The following is a 22,792-nucleotide window of genomic DNA, read 5'->3' as shown; positions in this document are numbered from 1 at the left end:
TTATTGCTTTCCTTGCAAAAAGACAATGATATATATTCAAAAGTGGACATGTACTTACTTGATAGATTTTGTGATGTGGATTTGCTTCCTCCTTGAAGACTTGATGGATTGCCTTCCTTGGATTTTGATGTTCTTCAAGTTGCCTTGTCCAAGTGGACTTGCTAGATGATGAGATTTGCTTGATGACTTGTAGCTTGATGTAGGTCCTGCTTCAATCTGCTCTTCTTTGTAGGTGCCTTTATGTAAGGCACTTCTTCTAGCTTTGTAGACCTCCTTGATGAATGATGGATTGTAGACCATTCTTGTCCTTGAAGTGATTGAGACTTCTTGGCTTGATGCTTTGACTTTGTAGATACTTCTCCTTTATGAGTGTTCCTGAGTTGCCTTTTCCTAGATGTGTCACCTTACCTCTGATACCAAGTTGAAGAATCTAGGGCAAAGTAGTGTAGTGTGATTCTTCGTTACTTGATAACAATTTGTGGACTATTTTTACTTTTCCTATTAGCTTATTCTTCTTCTTATTATTATTAGTGCATGTGTGTACTTCATCAAACTACTAACAAAACATAAAAAAAAACAAGAACACAAGATGTTGGCTCTCTGCCAAGGCCAAAAACCTCTCTTCTCTTGAGAGGAAAACGCTCTAGTAAATTTCTCTTATTGAAGCTTCTATTGATCAATGCCAAACCCTAGACCCTTGACTAGAAGATCCTCCAAGCACAAGTCAAGTCCTTTCAAGATCACTTCTTGCAGCACTTTGTCTTCCTCCCTTCGGCACTTCTTCCGGCAACTGTTGCAGACTTAGGGCAGCAGCAATGCAGCCCTAATTCTCCGCACGTGTGAGTGATTCTCCTCACAAAACTATGTTAGACTTGTCTTCCTTTCTTTGCTTGCATACCCTTCTTCCACGCTTGAGAGAGAGGCCTTGTAGGCCTAGTTTGAACCCTAAACAATGAGATATATGTGGTTGTGATAGTGTTGTTGTGATGACCACAGTCAGCCCTCCTTCACTCGCACGTGTGACTATAATAAGCCCTAGAACAGACTTCTAAGGCTTGGTATTTCTTCCTTCTTCCTTTTCTAGGGTGAGAGGTCCTTTCGCTTGTCTTGGGAGACCTTGTGAACCTAGTGTCAAGCCCAAACAACACAAAATAATGATTGCTTGTTCCTTCTATCATACCCACAAACTTCTCCTCCTCTTCCTCGCACGTGTGACTATTTCTAGCCCTAGAAACAGTCCTTTAACTTCGATGTCCTTCCTTCTTCCTTCGCTGCACCTTGGAGACCCTTTAGACTTCCCTTTAGACTTCCCTTTCCTTCCTTCTCTTGGCTTCTTGTCTTTGCTTATTTCAAAGATTCTTGAATGTGTTATAGAGGAGTAGACAACCTCTATATATAGAGGTATGTCCCTCCATTTAGGCCGACTTGTCAACTGTTTGCAGGCCGACTTGTCAATTGTTTGTAGGCCGACTTGAGAACTGCTAGGAGGTTGATTTGTTTGGCAGACTTCGGATAGTTTCCATGGTGGTGTAGCATGCTTGAAGGAGCTTCTTGATGGTGCCATTGCATAGGAGTAGACTTGACTTTGCTTGGAGGTTTTCCCTTTGACTTTAATATATATTTATACATGGTGTAACATGCCCTTAAGGTCTTCAACATAATTCTTTTGACTATTTGACTCACCTATAGCACTTTAAATAGTGCTAGACCTATTTCAATGAGCAAGAAACTCATTGACATATATTATAAAAATAATATTTCTTTTCTTGAATAAATACAAATATCGAAAGTACATTTATGAAGACCAAACCTAGTTACATTTCCTTAAACAACTTGGTGTGGACGGAAAGTCTAATCTTGGTCTAGGGTGAAGAGTCTCAAAGAATACTATTGAAAAGAAGAATTATCTTGATTGGATTTTCCCCTCGAAGGGATTTTTGCCCTAGCATGTGCTTATATCTTGTGTCTCTTGTTTTGTGATCTTCATACACACATAATATGGTAATTGCTTGATGAAAGATAAGATAATAAAAAAATAAAGAAGCCAACACACTCACAAGTGTTGGAATTTCTAAGTCTGACACGTTAGAAACCCTTCATGCACTTTACTAATTTATTCCTACCTACTTGTTCTATTAATTAACAAGTTATTTACCATGTAAATACTGGAAATAAATACAAGTAAATGCTCAACACATTACAGATCATCAACTGAAGGAAACAGAAACAAGCACACAAATGACACTGTTATTTTTGGACTAATGTCCCCGGAAAAACCCAATGCGGGAAAACTGGTGCAGCTATTTGAGGGTTTGATTTATTAAGCAGTTTCAGAATACAATCTAGGTGCCAAATCCGACTCACCCAACAAAGAAAAATCTCGGCAATAGTACATCTCCTTCGGAGACAGATGCTCCGGCTGAAACCCCAGATAAACACTCCGACACTCCTCGGCTCTAATCTGCCCCACGAAAAACCCCAGCATCAGCCTCTAGGGACTGCCTCAGCTTCTTCTACCCTCTGCGTCAGCTTTCCCGGCAATTACAGCTTCTACCCTCTGCGTCAACTTTCCCGGCAGTTCCGGCTTCTACCCTCTGCGTCAACTTTCCCGGTTGTTCCGGCTTCTACCCTCTGTGTTAGCTTTCCCGACTGTTCTGGCAGTTCTCGACAATTCCGGCTATTCCCAGCAATTCCGGCTTCTGCCCTCTGCGTCAGCTTCCCTGGCTGTTCCGGCTTCTCTCAACACTATCTCTGCCTCTCTGCTTCTATATTCACTGCCCCTCAGCTGCAACTCCAGATCACTCTCTCAACTTTCTTAGCAAACCCAGCCCCAGAAAGTCAAAATCTTGATCTCTTGGTGTGTTCTCCAAGTGACCCTCAAGCCTCCTCTTATACTTTTCTCGTTGACAAATCAACGGCCGATATTAAGTCCCTAATCAACGGCTAAGATTAGATCTGGCTTGATCCATGACTTTTGGACCATTCTAACACAGTTTTATATTACTTCACATTAATATTTTATTTTCCCTAAGTTTAGACTTAGGGACTCTATTAAAAGATATTAATTATTTTAATATTTCCCAAACTGTTTAGAATCTGCCCAAACCCTTTCTAGGTATTGGAGATCTCATGTGCCTTAGCCTCTCCACTAATTTTCGTGGCTAGAGCATATCCGATGCTACCCCAAATCAACCACAAGTAATTATCGAGAAAGGAGAATCAAACCCTATTATAATTACTTTGATTTTCCAACATGGTATCGGAGCTAAGGTCAGGAAGAGTCGAAGATCACTTTGTTGGCATGGATTCTCCCTCTATGATGAACTACAAAAGAATGGGTTTCAACACTGCTGGACGTTGGATCAAGAAGGTCATCTACTACTTGTTCAACAAGGTCAAGAGTCAAGGATTCTTGGTTGCTCTTACAGGTTCTCTTATTGATGACTATGTTGTTAAAGGCATGGGATCAACATCATTGAAGTTGGATAATGGATCGAAGTTGCATTCTATATGTTCTAGGTTTGAAAAAGAATTTGCCTTTTATTGTTTAGAAGATAAAAGGGAAGGAATTGTTTTTGTTAATGGAAAAGTATTGGTTTGGGAAAAAGACTCTAGTATTGATAATGCTAGAGTCACTGGAGTTCATGAAACTACTAAAACTAGGTCTAAAGAGATATTATACCTCATCCATTCCAATGTGTGTGGGCCCATGTCTAACAAATCACTTGGAGATCATCTCTACTATGTAACATCCATTCATGACCATTCCAGAAAGACATGGCTCTACCTCCTCAAGAAAAAGGATGAAGGATTTGAGAAATTCAATGGTGGGAAATACACTTCTGAGGAATTGATTGCATATTGTAAGGAAGTTGATATTAAGAGGGACCTCATTGTTCCCTATTATCCCGAACAAAATAAATTGGTCAAAGGGAAGAATAGGTTAATTGAAGAAGGCATTCGAACTATGCTCCTTGATCAAGATCTACCAAAGTTCTTATGGGAAGAAGCAGCGCTGACAGTCGTATACATTCAAAATAGGAGTCCTCAGAGGAGTCTTGATAATACGACACCCGAAGAAGTATTCACAGGAAAGAAGCCAAGTGTGGATCACCTTTGAATCTTTGGAAGTCCAACATATATTCACGTTCCATAAGACATCTGCTATATTCTCAAGAAGTATGAAGGAGAACCTCTCAGGAAAAGGTAGGTTAAGGAACAAAGGTATGCTTTATATTGAAAGGATTATTCAGTTGACAGTTTATTACTAACATTGTTATGTCTAGCTATATTGAATCATAATATTTCTTGTTTTTTAGGTGATTCATCTCTTGATAAATCTACCCACCCCCTCCCATATTCTGAACTAACTTTGTAGAGCTCTAGACAAGCTCTAGAAAACCCTAACCGAAGGGTATGCTAATGTGAATGTTTGAAACCCTAAACTGCTTAGGGATATTGTGAAATGCTATTTGAAGTCTAATGATTTCATGTTTGGGATTTTGATATGATCAGGAAAGCCTAACTTGTTAGGGATAAATGATAAGGTCTAAAATCTTGAACCTTTGAACTTTTGTTAATGTTGAGTTTTGCTATGTTTCTACATTGAAACCCTAGCTCATTAGGGATTGGTGGAATATGTGAGCAAGACCCTTATACCAACTTAGAACTGATTTCCTTGGTATGTGTGTGTTTGTCTGATCAAACCCTAGTCTAATCTAGTTTGTATATCTAACTCTTATTTGATATTTTTGTGAAGTTGGGTTTGACTAACACACGATATGAAATGTCTTTGCATTATGATGAAAACTAGGCATATATAGGTATGTGTTTTTGACTGAAACCCTAGCTTGGTCTAGGTCAGATGGATTAATGTTGTTGGTGTGAAATTTCCTACTCCAAGGAACCCCTACTGCAGCAAAACTGAATTTACTTCTCCTACTTGATTTTAATATACATTATCAAGTTATTTTCTTAATACTGAAGTAAATTACTTCTGCAACCTACACTACTTTAAATTTGATTTCATGAAACAGAAAACTGAGCAAAGAACAAGATACATAGGACACAGTTATTTTTGGACAAAATAGTCCCCAAAAAAACCCAACGCGGGAAAACCAGTGCAGCAAATCTAAGGATTTTCTATTATTAAGCAGTAATTCTAAAAACAACGTGAGATGCCCTCCCAGCAATCTAGTGATAGAGAAAATATAGGCAGAAAATTTAGAGATTTTTACCTCACTTCACCTGACAAATTCCGGTTGATCCAACAGCAGAATTGGCTAACCCCGGCTATCTCTGTGTTGGCCCTGTGTAGGCCCTGCGTCAACCTTACAGGCTCTACATTAGCTTTGCGTTGTCTCTTCTGCCTTCTGCGTCAACCTTCCTGGCAATTCCAGCTTTCTGTATGATGGCAGCTTCTGCTTCTGCGTTTGCCCTTCTGGCTCTATGTCAAGCCTACGTGGGCCCAGATTGGCCCAGTGTTAGTCCTTCTAGCTATTGCGCTGCCTCCACTAGTGTCTCTCCGCCTCTCTGTCCAGTATTCCCAAACTATCCTTACCCATCTGCTGCAGAATGATCACTCAGTTCGAATTCTCAGCTTCCTAGCCCCAGAAATCGAACTCTAGATCAATTCTTTCTATTCGTCTTTGTTTCTAAATGAACCCCAAGCCTCCTTCTTATACTTTTCTCATTGAGACTTCAACAGCCGAGATTAAATCTCTAATCAACGGCTAAGATTAAAACTTGACTTGATCCACCTTCTAGATCATTCCCACCCATATTTTGATTAATACCTATTAATACTTTAATTTTCCTAAGTTAAGACTTAAGAACCCCATTAAAAATATTAATTATTTTAATAAAATACAATCCAAGTGGAATTTCACCAAACGGTTTTTGTATTCTTTAGAACTCATGTGCCTTAGCCTCTCCACCAATTTTCATGGCTAGAGCACATCCGATGCTACCAAAAACTAACACTCCCTCTTAGCAAGGAATGTGCTCTAGCAACAATGTCCAACTGCATGTTGCTCTGTCTCTGAAGCATCTCCTTTCTGCACTGTTGTTGCCACCAACACTATGTTGATGTTACTGTTGTACTGCTGCCCATGAAACTGCCACTGCCACTGCTGCATCTATACTACAGCTCCCTCTGCATCTACTGCTAACACTGCCACTGCTAGCTCTGCACTCCGTCATTTTCCAATTGCTGTTCCTCGGCAATCGAAAAGCATCCAAAATTTCTGAACTAACTGTGTCCAACATAATACCATGAATGTTGGAATTTGACTGCTACTAGTCCTTGACCCTCTCAGTCTTCTGCGCTGCTACTGACTTCTGCACTACTGCCAACCTTGCTCTGCGCTGATCAGTCCCTAGTCTCAGGCTACTGCATCTGTCTCTCCAAAGTTCAAACAATTCACTGCATCAACTGACACTAAGTCCATCTCGCTACTACTAATTCTCGGGCTCTCGTAGCAAGGAATTGATCCAAGAGGTGGACGCCTCAAGGATCCTGCCCACATGTAGTCCTCCTGACTACAGTTCTATATCACCCTATTTCCCTCTTGGAGATGCATGGGCACTCATGGAAAACTCATCTTTGTCAATTTTTGCTAGAGCAGCCTTAGGATCATGCTTCTCATCCTTATCCTTTTGCTTCAAAGGACACTGGGATGCAAAGTGGCCCATCTCTCCACATCTAAAACATTTTACCTTCGAAATGTCCTTCTTTTGCTTCTACTTCTGTTGTCACTTTGATGCTAGAGCTGCATTCTCCTCCTCCTTGGTCTTCGTGCCACTCCCACTGCTGCCATTGAGGTTGACCTTAACCAAATCCCTCCTTAATTCCTCTTGTTGAAGGGTTGCCCACATCTCCTCCCATGAAGGTAGTCTTTCCCTCCCCAATATACTTTGGATGAAAACTTGCCATTCATCCGAGACTCCATTCAGGGCTATCCTTACCATCGCGGTCGACTGAGCAGTAGACCCCACTACAGCAAGGTGGTCTTTCATGTCCTAAAGACGTTGAAGATAGGAGTTAACCCCTTCTCCCTTCTGCATCAATGTCCGCTACAACTTTTGTTCTAACTACATTTTCCATTGTTTGGAAGAACCTTCATATAGTGAAGACAAAGCTTCTCACATTTCTCGGGCTGTCTCTTTGCCCTGCAAGTGTGAGACCACATGATCTTGAACTCCATGAAGTATGAACCTCTCCGCCTTTCCCTGCTTGGCCTTGTACTTCTTCTTTTGATCATTGTCCGCGGGAATAGCCACAAGACTCTTGACGTAAGCTTTGAGATCGTACTCCTCTAGAACAGCTAAGATTCTAGTCTTCCATATGACATAGTTGGAAGCTCCTTCCAACCTGTCCCGATCTCTGAGCCCATGTGATGCCATCTCACCCCAATTGTCGAATTGACTACTCTAGTCACTGCTCAGCACTAGTCTATTTCCCAGCAAGTGAAAAATTCGAACTTTTGGCAAAAAAGTCCTCTGAGGAGAAAATTCCCCTTCTCTGTCTTTGCTCTTTTCTGACGGATTTCCGACCCGGCAGAAACTGCACCCTTCAAGCACTGCATTAAGGCTCTACGTCGCTCCCTCTACCTCTACAAGCTCACGAACCGGAAATCGTACCTCTGTCAACTCTTTTAGAGAGATATTTCCTCAGAATCTCTGCTTTCCCAGCAAGGACTCCGCAATCCCTTCAAGGGGATTCAAATTGTTGCCAAATGCAGTTATTGGCCTCTCTGCTCAGCGTTGGATTTGCTCTTCCTATTTCAAAATCAATCCTTTGATACCATGTGAAAATTCCTACTCCAAAGAACCACTACTACAGCAAAACTGAATTTACTTCTCCTACTTGATTTTGATATACATTATCAAGTTATTTTTTTGAATACTAAAGTAAATTACTTCTACATCCTACACTACTTTAAATTTGATTTCATAAAACAAAAAACTGAGCAAAGAACAAGCTACATAGGACACGGTTATTTTTGGGCAAAATAGTCCCCAGAAAAACCCAATGCGGGAAAACCGGTGCAACAGCTCTAAGGGGTTTCTATTATTAAGCAGTGATTCTGAATACAATGTTGGATGCCCTCCCGGCAATCCAGTGACAGAGAAAATATAATGGCAGAAAACTAAGTGAGTTTTACCTCACTTCACCCAACAGATTCTGGCTGATCCGGCAGCAAAACTGGCTAACCCCAGCTATCTCTGCGCTGGCCCTGCGTAGGCCCTGTGTCAGCTTTACAGGGTTTGCGTCAGCTTCTGCACTGTCTCTTCTACCTTCTGCGTCAACCTTCTCGGTTGCTCCGGTTGTTCCGGCTTTCTGCGTGAGGGCAGCTTCTGCTTTTGCGCTGGAACTTCTGGCTTTGCGTCAAGTCTATGTGGGCCCAAATTGGCCCAGCGTCAATCCTCCTAGCTGTTGTGTTGCCTCCACTAGTGTCTCTTCGCCTCTCTGTCCAGTATTCCCGAACTATCCCTACCCCTCTGCTGCAGAATGATCACTTAATTCGAATTCTCAGCTTCCTAGCCCCAGAAATCGAACTCTAGATCAATTCATTCTCTCCGTGTGTGTTTCTAAATGAACCCCAAGCCTCCTTATACTTTTCTTGTTGAGACTTCAATGGCCGATATTAAGTCTCTAATCAACGGCTAAGATTAAAACTTGAATTGATTCGCATTCTAGATCATTCTCACCCATATTTTGATTAATACCCATTAATACTTTAATTTTCCTAAGTTTAGACTTAGGAACCCCATTAAAAATATTAATTATTTTAATGAAATACAATCTGGGTGGAATTTCACCGAATGGTTTCTGGGTTCTTTAGAACTCATGTGCCTTAGCCTCTCCACCAATTTTCATGGCTAGAGCACATCCGATGCTACCAAAAACTAACAGTTGGACATATGATATGCTTATGTATGGTTATGAATTCCTAGGTATGTGTGTTGACCTAGTTATTGATGGTCATAAGTCTTAGGATTTAATGGAAGTCCTTGTCTGAGATTCTAGGATTATGGTATTTGGAAATCTAGGGTTTTGCAACTAAACCCTAGTGGTAGTTAAAAATTGTCTAGTATGTGTGATATAACAATTTGAGATCTATTTATTTAATGATTGTTGAGATTGTGAAAATAGGAATTCTAGGGTTTTGGAGTTGAACCTTAGTCGAAGTAAAATCTCTGATGAATGATGACAATATGATAATTTGAGATTTGTGAAAGATTGTTGAAATTTGAGTTTTGGATGGATTTGATGGTTGATTGGAAATCTAGGGTTTGCAACTAACCCTAGTGGAAGCTGGTCATGTTAATGACTAAGCTATGATTGACTTTGATTGATTCTTTTGTATGAAATCTAGGATTTGTATGAAACCCTAGTGAGAAGTCTAACATATGAATTTTGAAAAGTTGTTGGATGCTTTATATCTGTCTGAATTATTTCTAGGGTTTTCTATATGTTGAAGTAAGGTATGTCATACCTTTGGAATAAACATTGAAACCCTAGATGGAATGAAAATTGTTATGAAGTAGTCTAGGTTTTGTGACTAAGTCCCTAGCAAGATATTGAAGAGTATATGTCTCTTGTTTGTAATTAAGTCTGGGTATCTGATATGTATAAAGTTGAAATGCTTTTGTGATTTTGATATGGCTAACTTCATGCTTCTATAGATTTGGTTGTACTTGTTATCTAAGTTGTGCAGGTACACAATCTTCAATTTGGTGAAGATGGTCGTTGATAAGCATGCTGAGGATGTCGATGAAGTAACTCTGATGGAATGGTTGGAAGCCATGAAAGATTCTTCGATGACGAAAAGAAGAAGTAGAACTCCCTAAGTTAAGAGGGAGCTTGAATGGAAGGAATCTCCCTAGGATAAGAGGATGGTTGAGAATATTCCTTGTATAGGAATAATTATATCCTCTTTGTTTAAGAGGGAGTGACAGATATGATTTTCTGCTTCATGTGTCATGCACTAGACGAGGACTAACAACCATAAGTTTTAGTGAAGGCCATGAGTAGGAGAAGGAAATTGGAGAATGCATTTTGAGGTGTTACAGAAAGAAGGAAAGCATGACCCGATTGAAGAATATGTTGTTGCATATGAAGTAGGAAGAAAAATGTATGGTTGAGGAATCTTCTGCCAAAGATTCGGTTGATAGTCCTACTATCGAAAGTTGAGAAGAAACATTTGTTGCCTAGAAGACCCCGGAGGTTTGTATTTGATTATGTACATGTGAAAATATTATTGATTGGAGTTGTGTTTGTACAGGGGAATCTCTTGAAGGTGTTGATAGCATGCTGGTTACCAATCAGTTTGATTAGGAGAGAATGGTTATCCTTGATCTGTTGGAACAAGGGGTGTTGAGGATTTGCGAGTGAAGCATTGCCTGGGAAGAAATTTGGCTGACACTCTGTGTTGATGTTTGGGTCCTGAAGTTGGAAAGGTGGTGTTGGTTATTGAAATCTGTATTTTGGAAGCACACCTAGATCTTTGGGTTGGTGGTTAGCAAGTAAGCATGATGGTACCTACTAGAGGGGTTGAAAGCTTGAGTCCATCTTATTCCCACTTGGGTGACTGATTGGATAGATTGCCCTGGTCAAGAATCTAGTCCATGGCATTGCCGTGCTTAAAAGTTCTTCATGGTTCATATAGTTTGAGATCTTCCATTGTATTTGTATATTATGAATACCTCCCTAGTTAAGAGGGAGAGTTGGAAAATGTAACTATGTCCGGTCTTCATTAATGTACTTGAGTCATCATGTAATGTACTTGTCAAAAGAATAAAGAAAAGAATTTTTATTATTATTATTGTGACTTATTAAAGCGTGGGTTTCATGCTTGGGTCACCTTGTTTTAGGTCAAAGACCCCATTGAGGACTTCCAAGATTTATTATGAGTCAATAGAGTCATTGTAGTTTTAAAGAGACTCTCCTTGCGCTTTTGAATTATGTAAAAAGGTTAAGTATTGAGTCAAATATGATTTATGTAACCTCCACGCCATGTCGGCCTAGAAGAAGATCAAGTCGGCCTAAGGACCCTATTCGATCCCACATGAAGCCTATAAAAGCAAGCTCATCAAATTCATTTGGAGCATCATTCTCTCACACAAGTTCGAAATCTCTTGTAGCTGGAAAAAGTGTGAAATTCTCTTGTAGCTGGGAATGAGTGCAAAATCTGTTGCCGGGAAGCCAAAGTAAATGCAAGTTTGGTGAAGTCTAAGGAGAAAAGAAAAATCAAATTTTTGGTGACTCTCTCTGTTTCGTGGTCTGGATTGAGAGATCGAAGTATCCTGAGTTTTGCTGCTACCAAAAATTGCCTGTTGCCGGAAGCTCCTGCGTAGTCAAAGATTTGGGAGGTTGACTTGGTGTGGAGGGAAAGTTTGGTCTTGGTCTAGGGTGAAAAGTCTCAAAGAATACTATTGAAAGGAAGAATTATCTTGACTGGGTTTTCCCCTAGAAGGGAGTTTTGCCCTGGCATGTGCCTATATCTTGTGTCTCTTGTTTTGTGATCTTCATACACACATAATATGGTAATTTCTTGATGAAAGATAAGATAATAAAGAAGTAAAAGAAGCCAACACACCCACAAGTAATTATCAAGAAAGGAGAATCAAACCCTAATATAATTACTTTGATTTTCCAATGCCATTGTGTGTGTTGAAGTTTGCTAACAAAACAAGATCTATAGGTGGTTGTACTGCACTCTCAAGCAACAAGACTATCCTCTCCTTCCATGGACCAAAATTTTCAGCCCCACTCAACCTATCCTCCACCCTCAAACCAGTAGCCATCTGACCCTCTCAACCAACAAAACTTCTCAACACTGAAAATAAGCAACCACTCTCTCTCTCAACCACAAATTTTTAGGTATATAAGTTGGATTTATGCTTGTTGGTTACACTTTATCAGTTGTAGGTTCACTTGGTGCTCTGATACCATGTAGAAAATTTGTGTCTTGTAGCCCCACCCGATTTTAATTTTTTTTTTTATCAAGTTTAATGCCCAAACCCATGTTCATAGCTAATTTAAACATGAATATAAAATTGCAATTGAAACACTAGAAGCTACCACTACTTTTCACTTTCAGCTAATAAAAAATTTAGCAAGCATGCACATAAAACTTGGCCACTGATTTTTGGTCAACAAACCTTGTAAAAACCCTGAAGGGAAAACCAGTTGGAAGAGCATTTTATTTGTTTTTCTCAGATAGTTTTTTTACAGCATTAATTACAAACATAGAGGTACTTATCTCCCTGCTGCTGTCTCGGAATTTGTGCAACAATCTAGACCACTGCACTTGAAAATTCGTGCCACTTGTCAGATTGCTCAGCCTTGAAAATCATTCCATTGTTCAGCACATAGGCACTCAATTTTCATGCCTCTGTCTACCCTTTTTCCTCCTCAAAATTTGGGCCATAGTCTCAGAATTTATACCTCGAAATTTGTGCTTGCAGACATGCAATCTCCACCTTAAACTGCATGCTATTAGACTAGACTCCTCGATTTTCGAGTCTATACTTGCCTCAAAAATCACGATGTCAGTCCAGCAATAAATGCTGGCAGACTCCCTTGAAATTCACGCTAGGATTTGCCTCAAAATCAATGTTCAAAATGATTGATGTAACCTCTCAGACTGCGTGCCACCTACCAGCCTAGAAACTCAGGCTTGTAATTGTCTCTCATTACTGTAATAGCTTGCTATCTAAGCCTTCTTACCTTCTCCTTCCGCTTCTCCTCTCCTCTCTTCACTTCTCCAAAACCACACTTGAAGAATGAATCTCATTTTTTCTTTTTCCTCCTTTTTAGTCTCCATAGGGGTGAGAAGACCTATCCCTAAGATCAAGGGTTGAGATTAGATCTCAACTTCTCTTGATCAAGGGTGGAGATCTAATCTCACATTGAACCCCTCTCACGTCTCCCCCTTCATTAATGACCCCCTCTATTCACTTTAGTAACTTGTTGTACGGTGTACCATGTACTTTTTCCTCATAGAATCACTTTAACATTATAAAGTACAATGTACTTTTTGTACAGAATAAACTGACTAAAATGTCACATGACTTTAATAATCACATAAAGTCACACTAGAAAGGTTGGTTCACATGTTTTCCTAGGCTAAGGCAAAAAGCACTAGGAAATACCTACTTGGTACTTTTTTTTCAACAAGCTCTCAATTCCCGAGCCAAAAGTAGGTGAAAGGAAAGATATTTTTGGCAAGAAAGATTATGAAATTAATGATTTACAAGTTACAGGTTATCATTATCAATATATATCTCAATTCAACATCATAACTATGCTTAACAAAGAGATTGATGTAATTCTCTGTCTACCTTGGTTTAAAGAACTAGGTACGCTCATGTTAAACATGCAGAAATTGTTTTTGATGTTTCCCTATAAGAAAAAGATGATAGCATTCCAAGACATGACAATGAAGTCAGAATCAATAATACTTTCATCAAAAGACTTTAGAGATATTTCGAAACTAATGCTTCAAGAAAATAAAAAAATAATATCAAAGAAACAAAAAGAACTTGAAGAGGTCATCTCCAATATAAAAGAAGAAATTTCTCGTTTAAAGGATCATAGCCAAAAACTACTTGCACAAGTCAAGAAGTGTAAAGCTACGAAGCGCAAATTAGAACAAGAAAATGATGCTCTCGAGAAGAAACTCAATGGAAGTTTATCAGAAACTGAAGAAAAAGGAGCAAACACTGATCAGGATAGTATCACGATTTAGAAAGATCCCAATCAAATTGATCTAAAGACATACTGAAATGTTGCAGTTCAAAAGATGGAAATTTCAAGTGAAGATCCAAAAATTAACCAAGCAACATCAATACGTGAAGGAAATCAAATACTTCAAGTAAATCAAGAAATCGCCTCAAACGGGGTAAAAGGAAATCAGATCACAAAAACTCCTTATCGACACCCAAATCATAAAAGAAAACATCTCAACCAGTCTGCATATCCATATCACTCAGACCAAAAACAAGTAACTTATATTCCAAAAAATATTGATGTCGCCATAATTCAGTCTTATGATAACAATTCATCTCAAGTTGCCAATAATCTCAGTATTCCACAGAAGATTAATTTAGGATGGTTAGATCATTTCACTGTACAACAATTATGTACCACACTCAAGAGTTCATATCATCTTGTATCGTCAAAGATGTCAATTCCGAGAATTGAGAAAGGCGAAAAGACATTATTAAACAGAAAAATATATCAAGCATTGCCATCAATAAGCTTTGAGGACAAAGCTTTTCTAAAGGGGAAAGCAATGTAACAAACATAAATATATATTACAAATAGTAATTAATAGGTATAAACTAATAAGTTATGAAAGAACATGTATGCTGGTTGAGACATGACTATTCGTGAAGGGGCACCTTGCCTATTGTATAAGCAGGGCCTTCATTTGTAACCACAATAATATATCATATCATATCTTTTGTACAGTCAACATTTTTATATATAAATATTACTGTCTTATTATGGATACTACCATATTCCAGATATTCTGAATACTCCGTTGTGTATACGAACCATGTTCGTTACATAATATCTTGTTTCTGCAAAGCTTCTCATCATTCCTAAATTGTCTCTTGAATGACGATGTCGCTTGAGGTTAACATACTCCACTACAGGATTTTCAGAAGTTTGAAATCAAATTTTTTTATGGTATGACTCTATTACGTTGAAGGTTGAAGGAAGGTTAGCTTATTGCAGTGATTTTGTTTTCTTTCTATTGATTGAACAGCAAGCAAATCTAGAATAAACTCTTAGGAAAAAGTTTGAGGTAACTGTTTCGTGATCTTGTTTTCTCTGGGAGTATTACTTTTCTGAATTTTCAACGTACTGGTTACTCTTTATCAGAATGCAAGAAAACATGGCAGTATTTCTCAGATGAATATTCCCTTTCTTTTGAGACACAAGTTGATTCCACATTATATGGTGACATATACACATTTGAATTTTTTTTCTTCATTTAAGCCTGGGGAATTTACAATTATGATATGGTCAAATCTCGGCAGAATGTTTCTCAGTTTTTCTTTTTATACTGGATACGAATGATGATTTAATACCACAATTTTAGCATCATGATAACAATGGTGCTCAAAACAACTTAATAAACGGAGCTGATATATTGAACCTGTGGCGTCAATATTTAAATTGTTTCACTGCCGTATTCTTAGGATAGCATAATTTGGTACTTGCAATCACCATTTGGTAAGTCTGGATATGCCAATATGGTCATTTATTTTCTGACTACTCGCATCATTTGTGAAATGGTTTCTTAAATACCTCCATGATGAATATTATTCCATAATTGTACTGTCAATTTTTGGGGTTAAATGGAATATATAGTTGCCCACATGCTAAATGAACTTTGATGGAATTAATCATTTATTTACTGTCATAGACAAATTTGCAAAGCACTCCAACAGCACTATTGTTATCGAAGTCATATAATTGCTATACCTTCATAACACCTTAAAACAGTTATCATTATTTGGGCATTTCACAAAATTTTGCTAATCTCCAAAATAGCACTTAAGGCAACCATTTGGTCAAGATTTCTGCCTTTGAGAAGCTTCTTCCTGCCAAACTTAGACCAGCATCCTTTAAAGAAACTTAGTTGAGCTAATTATATCTAGTCCTAGGCTACTTTCCTTCCTGATACCAACTATAAGTCTAGAAGTGGCCCAAGGAACCCCCCTTGGTTTGATTATCCAAAGAGTCACTAAGTGACAGATGGGGACCCACTTTAAGTATCCTTAAGTATTCCCCTTGAGTGAGGTTAGGGCTTTCCCTCTAGGGAGTGTAAGCAATGACACCCTCCAATAAAAGAACCAACATTCTATCCCTTGCAAGTTTAAGGGAAAGAATACCCAATGAGATAAACAGCTCAAAGTAATGCATCTACTTGTTCCTGACTATAATTAAATAGACTATTCATATGATATTATCATGGAAATAAGAATGCCAATATGTATTTCATATAATGGGAGACTAAAGTGAAGAAAATGTTGCTAGACTCTCACAATTTTTTCCTTTCTTAATTAATTCTACCAAGAATAGCACTGATTTTGCATGTAAGTTGTAACTATAAAAGTTGCATTCAAAAAAGTGTTCCAATCAACAAGCAGCTAACCCAAGATTAATAAACAGAAAGATTTTAACAAGCAGCTCACCAAAGAGACTGCAGGTTCAATTTCAGGATATGTTGAAGGTAGGGTTATCTCCACAGTGTGTTCTCTTCCTGCTCGATCACTACAACAACAAAAATGTTTTTAAATAACAAGACTAATTCAGATGCAAAGACCTATGAGAAAAATGTGGTTCCGTGTCCAGATATAAGAATAGAGATAGCAAAGATAAAATTCAGCAATACAAGAACAAGAAGTGAACGAAAGACAATTTTAACAAAGGTTGAATTACAGATAATAACACAAGGAGGTTTCATAATCACATGGAAAAGCTCAGACAAAGGGAATGGGTGCATTAGACATAATCTGGATTCTGAACCTAATCAAAATAACTCATCCTACAAATATTAAATCAGCTGGGAAACTGGGGGTTTCAGTCTAACTCTACTAAGGCTTGTGCATCAACTATGTCTTCTATGGCAGCAGATAAACTATTTTTACAAACGAATTGGAAAATAGTCTAATACAATGATTTAGACGGGTCCTAAACTTTACAAAATTATAGACAGTGTTACCCCTCATTTCAACTGGGGTACCTACATGCATCTTTTCATTTGGAAACACCATTGTAAGCCCAAAGAATGCAAGTTAAAGTGTTGTAGGCCATGTAGAAGCTATGCATTATGGTGTCATAGACCTATTTTGGTTGGCTATGCCCGATCCTTTTAGACTCCACTCTTGGGTTCTTTCATCCTATATAAGATTGGAGGGCTTAGGATGAACCTACCTGGACACATGCTTTAGAAGAGCCATTGGTTTTGTAGGGGTGATCACACTTTGTAGGGCCAATGCAGCGCATGTCCTAAGTGTACATGTGTCCTATCCACACGGGCATGTGTCAAAGAGTCTATATGCATTCTCTGACCCTCGTATATCATTCATTTTTCAGTTCTCAACACGGCAATCTCACAGTTCATGCCATGTCACATTTCCCAAGGCATTTCATGGATCTCGATGCACAAGATCCCAGGAGATTGTTACCCCCCATGTCAGCAGGGGTATATATGAACACTTTTGCAGTATTTATAACCATCATTATAAGCCCAAGGTCACAAGTCAAAAGCAATGTAAAAACCATGTGAAGCCGATTGTCACAAAATCTAGCAAGCCCAATGCAAAGACTCACTAGGTGAGGCTAGACCTTATGGTAACAAGAGAAAGGATTGCCACTGTCACCTCAGTAACCTTTCCTTTTCTCTTTAGTTGTATTAAACCATAAGGGAGGCTTCCCTATATCACCTAAAGGATATTCTAATGTTATGGCTCAAGGTGAAGAATAAGAGGTTTATAATATGGGATAGAGTACTGGCAAGACCTAGAAAGGCCTAGATATTCTATACTAGGGCTCAAAGACCCTATGCCTAGACCAAAGACAAGCTGCTATAAGTTAGGGTTTGATTGATATGCAATAAGAAGGTGCACAATGTTATATAGCAGCCAAGGAAAAGGCATTCCAATAATGATCAACAACAAGAGAACAAAGACCTTCCAATAGAGATTGGATTTAAGAAATTAATTTCTATGGTTGTTAGGTATGCATAAACAGCAAAAGAAGGATGATGCCAGCCCTAAATAAGGAATATTATCATGTACCATGCTAGATTTTTCCTTTTTATGGTTTATTGATGCAATTCCAAATTTATAAGCCACAAACATCCAATCAAAATTCACTTTTATGTATAAATCTACCCTAGAAACACTAGTAGTTTGTTGAAAATGGTACCAGGGAGGTGTTTCCTAGGGATTTATCCTTTTTGGCCTAGGGAAAACATTAATCATCCTTTTGTCTTGGAACATTATGGGTTTTATTAACATCAAGGGGCTAAAGTACCTTTTATGTGGAGATGTACTTGGTATTTTAATTATTAAAGTCACATGTGTAACAAAGTGACTTTATGTGTAAAGTATTAAGTTCACTTTTTATTATTAAAGTGACTTATATATTTTAAAAGTCACTTTATGAAAGAAAAAGTGACCATGGCACTAAAAAAATTAAAAGGTACTAGGAAGTCTTTTTAAAAGAAGGCGACCGCATGTATGAGGGGTCAAGTGGGGCATTGATCCTAGACATTGATCTAATTGCTTGAGATTAAATCTCAGCCATTAGATCTTAGCGATAGGGTCCCTATCTTATGGAGAATACAAAAGGTTGGGAAAAGGAAAATGAGGCTCATTCATTATTCTCATGAGAAGATTGAGGAGAGGAGCTAGAGGAGGAGAGCTTGGAGAAATACTTCAACAGCAGAGAGCAAGTTCACCTACAGCAGTTCAATTTCTTTCTAGGGCTGAGTTACAGACTTTAGAGGAGCTTGAAAATCAAGACAGAGAGCATATTTGTTGGCTGCTACAAGTCCAAGCTAATTTTAGGGTGATTTCCAGTGTTAAGGAAGCTGTGTATCTACCCACAGATAGTCACAGTCCACTCCCTAAATTTTCGAGATTGCAAGCGTAAATTTCAGGCTGCCAACGTAAATTTCGGGGAGCAGTTTTGAGGGTGCTAAGGGTTTGTTCCTTCAATAATACAGACCTAGACTTCAAGTAGCAGAGGGTCGGAACATGTGTGGAGATTATCTCTGAAATTTATGACCATTTGCAGCTGATAGAATGGCTTGAATTCTTGTGCTATAGCAGACAAAGGTATTCAATTCTTGTGTGTGAGGGTTGCCTTGAGAATGGATTCCTAGCTGGAAGGGGGATGACTGTGTGTATCAGTCAATAATTTCAGTGTGAAAAAGGATCTCTGATCAGCCTCTACAAAGGGAAGAGATAAGTAATCTCTTGTTGTATTTTTGTTGTAAAAAAAATTCTCTGAAGAAGCAAATAAATCTCTTCCCTAGAAGACTGGTTTTCCCCAAGAGGCTGTGGGGTTTTTCCAGGGTCAATTTGACCAAAAATTATTGTATAATTCTGCGTGTGCATGTAATTTGTCTTTTGTATTAGTTGTACTAATTAAATGGTAGAATAGTCCTAGTGTTTTATGTAAATGCAATTATCAGTCTTGTATTTCATGATGAGTTTGGGTATTAAACCATGCAAAAGATGAAACTGGGTTGGGGTACAATCTAGACTCAAATTTCCACATGGTATCAGAGCCAAAGAGAGGTCAGACCAGAGATTTTTGTGACAGCTGACACATGACCCGCAAGCATTAAACCTCTGCTAACAGTGAACACGACTGACAAAACCTTGCCAGAAACCCAAAGACTTCAGCAGTGTAGAGGGAGGAAGGTTCCAAGTTCACAGATTTACTCCATTTGTTGGTTGGGAAGGTCATGGCAACAGGGTTGAAGGTAGAGGACAGATTGACAGGGGCTGGTAATTTTGGGCCTTGGAAGGAGACAATGGCACTTTTGTTTGAGTGGTTGGACTTGGAGGTATGGGACATTGTGGAGAGTCCTGTACAACCTCCTATAGATCTTGTTCAGTTGAATGAGTTTAATAAGAAGAATGTAAAAGCAAATAGGATCATCCTTGACACCATCAAAGATCGTCTATTCCCTCAAGTGACAGGAACGAAGTTTCCCTATGAGATGTGGGAGTCTCTTGTCACATTACACCAGAGTTCTAATGAGAACATGAAGATGGTGTTGAGGCAAAAGCTAAGAAACACCAAGATGACCAAGACCGACAGTGTGACCCAGTGTTACTTGGGAGTGGGAGCGAAAGCGGGGAGCAGGAGCGACATTTTCAAAATATCTTGGTTTGGGAGCGAATCCCGGAGCGATTTTTATATAATATATATATTTTTTATATTTTGGTACATATATGTCAACAAAAACATGTAGAATGATGAATTAGATATAAAAAACATAAAAAAAACATAGATTGAACATTGAACCATATAACATCAATCGTCTAGAAGTTATAATCTTCATCAACCACGTCCACAAGTTAGTAACATACATATTACAACATATTGAGTCTTGTGAATCATGATTCATCAATCTTAAAGTTTCAACTTCAAGCTTTCAAAATTGAAAATTCAATATATAACATTTATCATCATTGATCACCAAAGTTGTACTTGTAAGCTAAGTTTAACCATTACAAGAAATAATATCTAACTGTTAACATGAAATGAAATGTTATAAAATGAATTATGAAATGAAATGAAACAACTTTCACGAAGCATCATATTCAGAATTCAGAATCATTACCAATGAGTTATAATTGCCAACTTCAAACTTCAAACTTTCATTGTCACAGTCATATATTGTTTATAGAAAATATCATTATGATACGAAAGAGTCAAGAGTCAAAAGTCAAGACTCAACAGTTATGAAAACTAATAGAAACTAGAAAAGACAAGTAAACTGTAAATCTATTATCTACTACTACATGTGGCCCTTGCCATGAGAAGTGTCTAATGTATGAGCAAGTCGTGGTGGTCTTCTAGGAGTCTCCCGCACAGACTGACGACCAGAACTAGAAGGCACATGCCCTCCACGTGAGGGTGTAGATGGAGGTGGCGACAGCAAAGGAACAAGACTCGGAACTCGAGCACTGCTACTGGATGGTGGAGGTGGCATGGTTGCTGCTTCATCTTCCTCTCTTATAAGTTCCTCTTCCAGTTCTTCAAGATGTATAGTGCCATCCTCCAAATTGTCATCCTCTGGGTGGTTGTCCCAAATTTTATATGTTGGATCCTCATAAGCCCGATCACAATAATGACTCAACAACCTCAAGTTGTAGTGCACATAAACCAAGCTTTCTGCCCGGTTTTCATTGAGTCTGTTTCTTTTCACATTATGTATGAAGCTGTAGGTGCTCCAACACCTCTCTGCAGAAGAAGTATTTACAACCTGTGAGAGAACTTTTTTTGCCAATTTTGGCAAAATTCCATGGCCGCCATATGATTCCCACCATGTGAGAGCATCAAATCTGTCTCTATCTTCCATTGCATGGAAGGTACCAAACAAACCAATGCCACTGAAGTATCTGCCTATTTCAAGACGCACACTAGCACATTCCTCCCTGTCAGGTATCAACTTTTCTAATGCTTCCAAATATCCTTTAGATACCTCTTCATCTACATGGGGTTTGGTCCTAACCCCACCCCCTGGTACAGGTTGGCCTAACCAAGATGTAGAGTAGTATTGTTGGACACCTAATCCTAAAGGGTTAGTGTGGAAGCCGAAAAGACTAAGCAGTCCAAGAGACCTTGGGATCTGAAACCCAAGAGTCACAACATTGTATTATAAATGTACATCTCCTGTTAATAAAAAAAATGAACTCACTGATTTATCTTTCACATTGTCTTGCTGTCCATGTGTGTTTAACATGGTATCAGAGCGGGCGAATTCTGGCCCTGCTCATATTTGAGCCACTTGTTTTGTGGTCTCTACCTACATGTCAGTTCTGTCTTTCTACTAATCAGAGTTATTAGAATTGCCACCTTATTGAGCTTTGTATTCCTCATTCTGCACCATATTCTTTCCTACGCTCTGTGCACTCTCTATAACCGTTTTCTGCCATATTCTATTTATATTCCCTACGCTATGCTCCATACAAACCTGACATTTGAACGCTGGTCCGACATTATTCTCCTGCTCTTCTGTTGCGCTGTCTGACCACCTGTTTGAATGCGTTGAGTGCCTGCCATTACCTGCGGTCTGCTACAATCCCATGTGGAGTATGAAGATTGTCCTGAGAATTATGAGGTTGCCCGTTACCTTTCAGAAATGAATCGCTGGAACGTTCTGTTACTCACGGCAGTAGAAAGGCGTGATTCGATTCATAGTATGCTATTCGATTTATGGTGTATATGAATGGTGTGATTCGGTTCATAGTGTAAATATTCGATGCATAGTATGTGATTCACTGTGCGTTGAAATCCATGTTCGTGGGTTGATATAAAAGGTCTCCATGTATTGATTAATTATTGGAATGAAGAATTGAACTTCTGCTGATCCTAAAACGTTTGAGAAGCTGTTAAAATTGCATTGAAAGTTATGTAACGTTTGCTCTGAAGCTTGTTCCATTGACATATGTCATGAACCATTGTTGAAACGGTCATCATTGCCTCAAAAGTCATCATCGCCTCGTTCGCCTTCTCTGCCATTGCATAGAAAGTAAAAATAGTAGCAAAGGTCTAGCGGGAGAGAATCCCATCGGCCTTCACGGATTTTGCTGCATCCCACATTGCATCAAACATCTTGTTATTGCCAAGAACATCGACAAGCAGATTCCAGGCATAAGGGTTGTGCTTGCCCCCAAGCAGATTAACAGACTAGTGGAAAAACTTGAGGGACGCTTCACCTGCCTTGTATGAGTTCTTCAGCACTGATCCAATCGTAACAATATAGATTAAAAAAAATGACATGGTAGGACCTCAGCAAAAATAGTGTGCGGTCCAAAATCCATGTGGTACAGCGATAGCATAAGGTCGTCAGTTCCACTCTCGGCAAAGGATTCGATAGCCTCTTCCAGCAATTGTATTTGCTCTCTAGAGCGCTGAACCAGGTCATTCTGGAAGGTAAGAATTTCTGGAGCAGCTTTCTCATTTCTCCAGGCCCGTTTTAGAAGCTCGACGTCCGTAGCAGCCCCGGATACGTCTGCG

General features: G+C 38.9%; 1 protein-coding gene across 6 annotated transcripts in view; it reads right to left on the bottom strand.

Moving 5' to 3' along the window:
- The window catches only part of LOC149241820 (zinc ion binding protein), a 426,994-nt gene that overhangs the window by 176,485 nt on the left and 227,717 nt on the right, over positions 1-22,792 (bottom strand). For all 6 annotated transcript variants that reach the window (XR_016246597.1, XM_089374060.1, XM_089374061.1 and 3 more), the window contains one exon: positions 16,219-16,297. Coding sequence is in view for 5 of the 6 variants with exons in the window: in XM_089374060.1 (XP_089230186.1) it covers positions 16,219-16,297 (79 nt within the window). In the remaining variant the exon portion in view is untranslated. The remainder of the gene's footprint in view (positions 1-16,218; positions 16,298-22,792) is intronic.

This window comes from Pinus tabuliformis, chromosome 8 (assembly GCF_031772625.1).
Source record: "Pinus tabuliformis cultivar Carrire ecotype Pingquan chromosome 8, CPIR1, whole genome shotgun sequence".
NCBI lineage: Eukaryota > Viridiplantae > Streptophyta > Pinopsida > Pinales > Pinaceae > Pinus > Pinus tabuliformis.
This window is presented reverse-complemented; position numbering and strand designations above follow the sequence as displayed.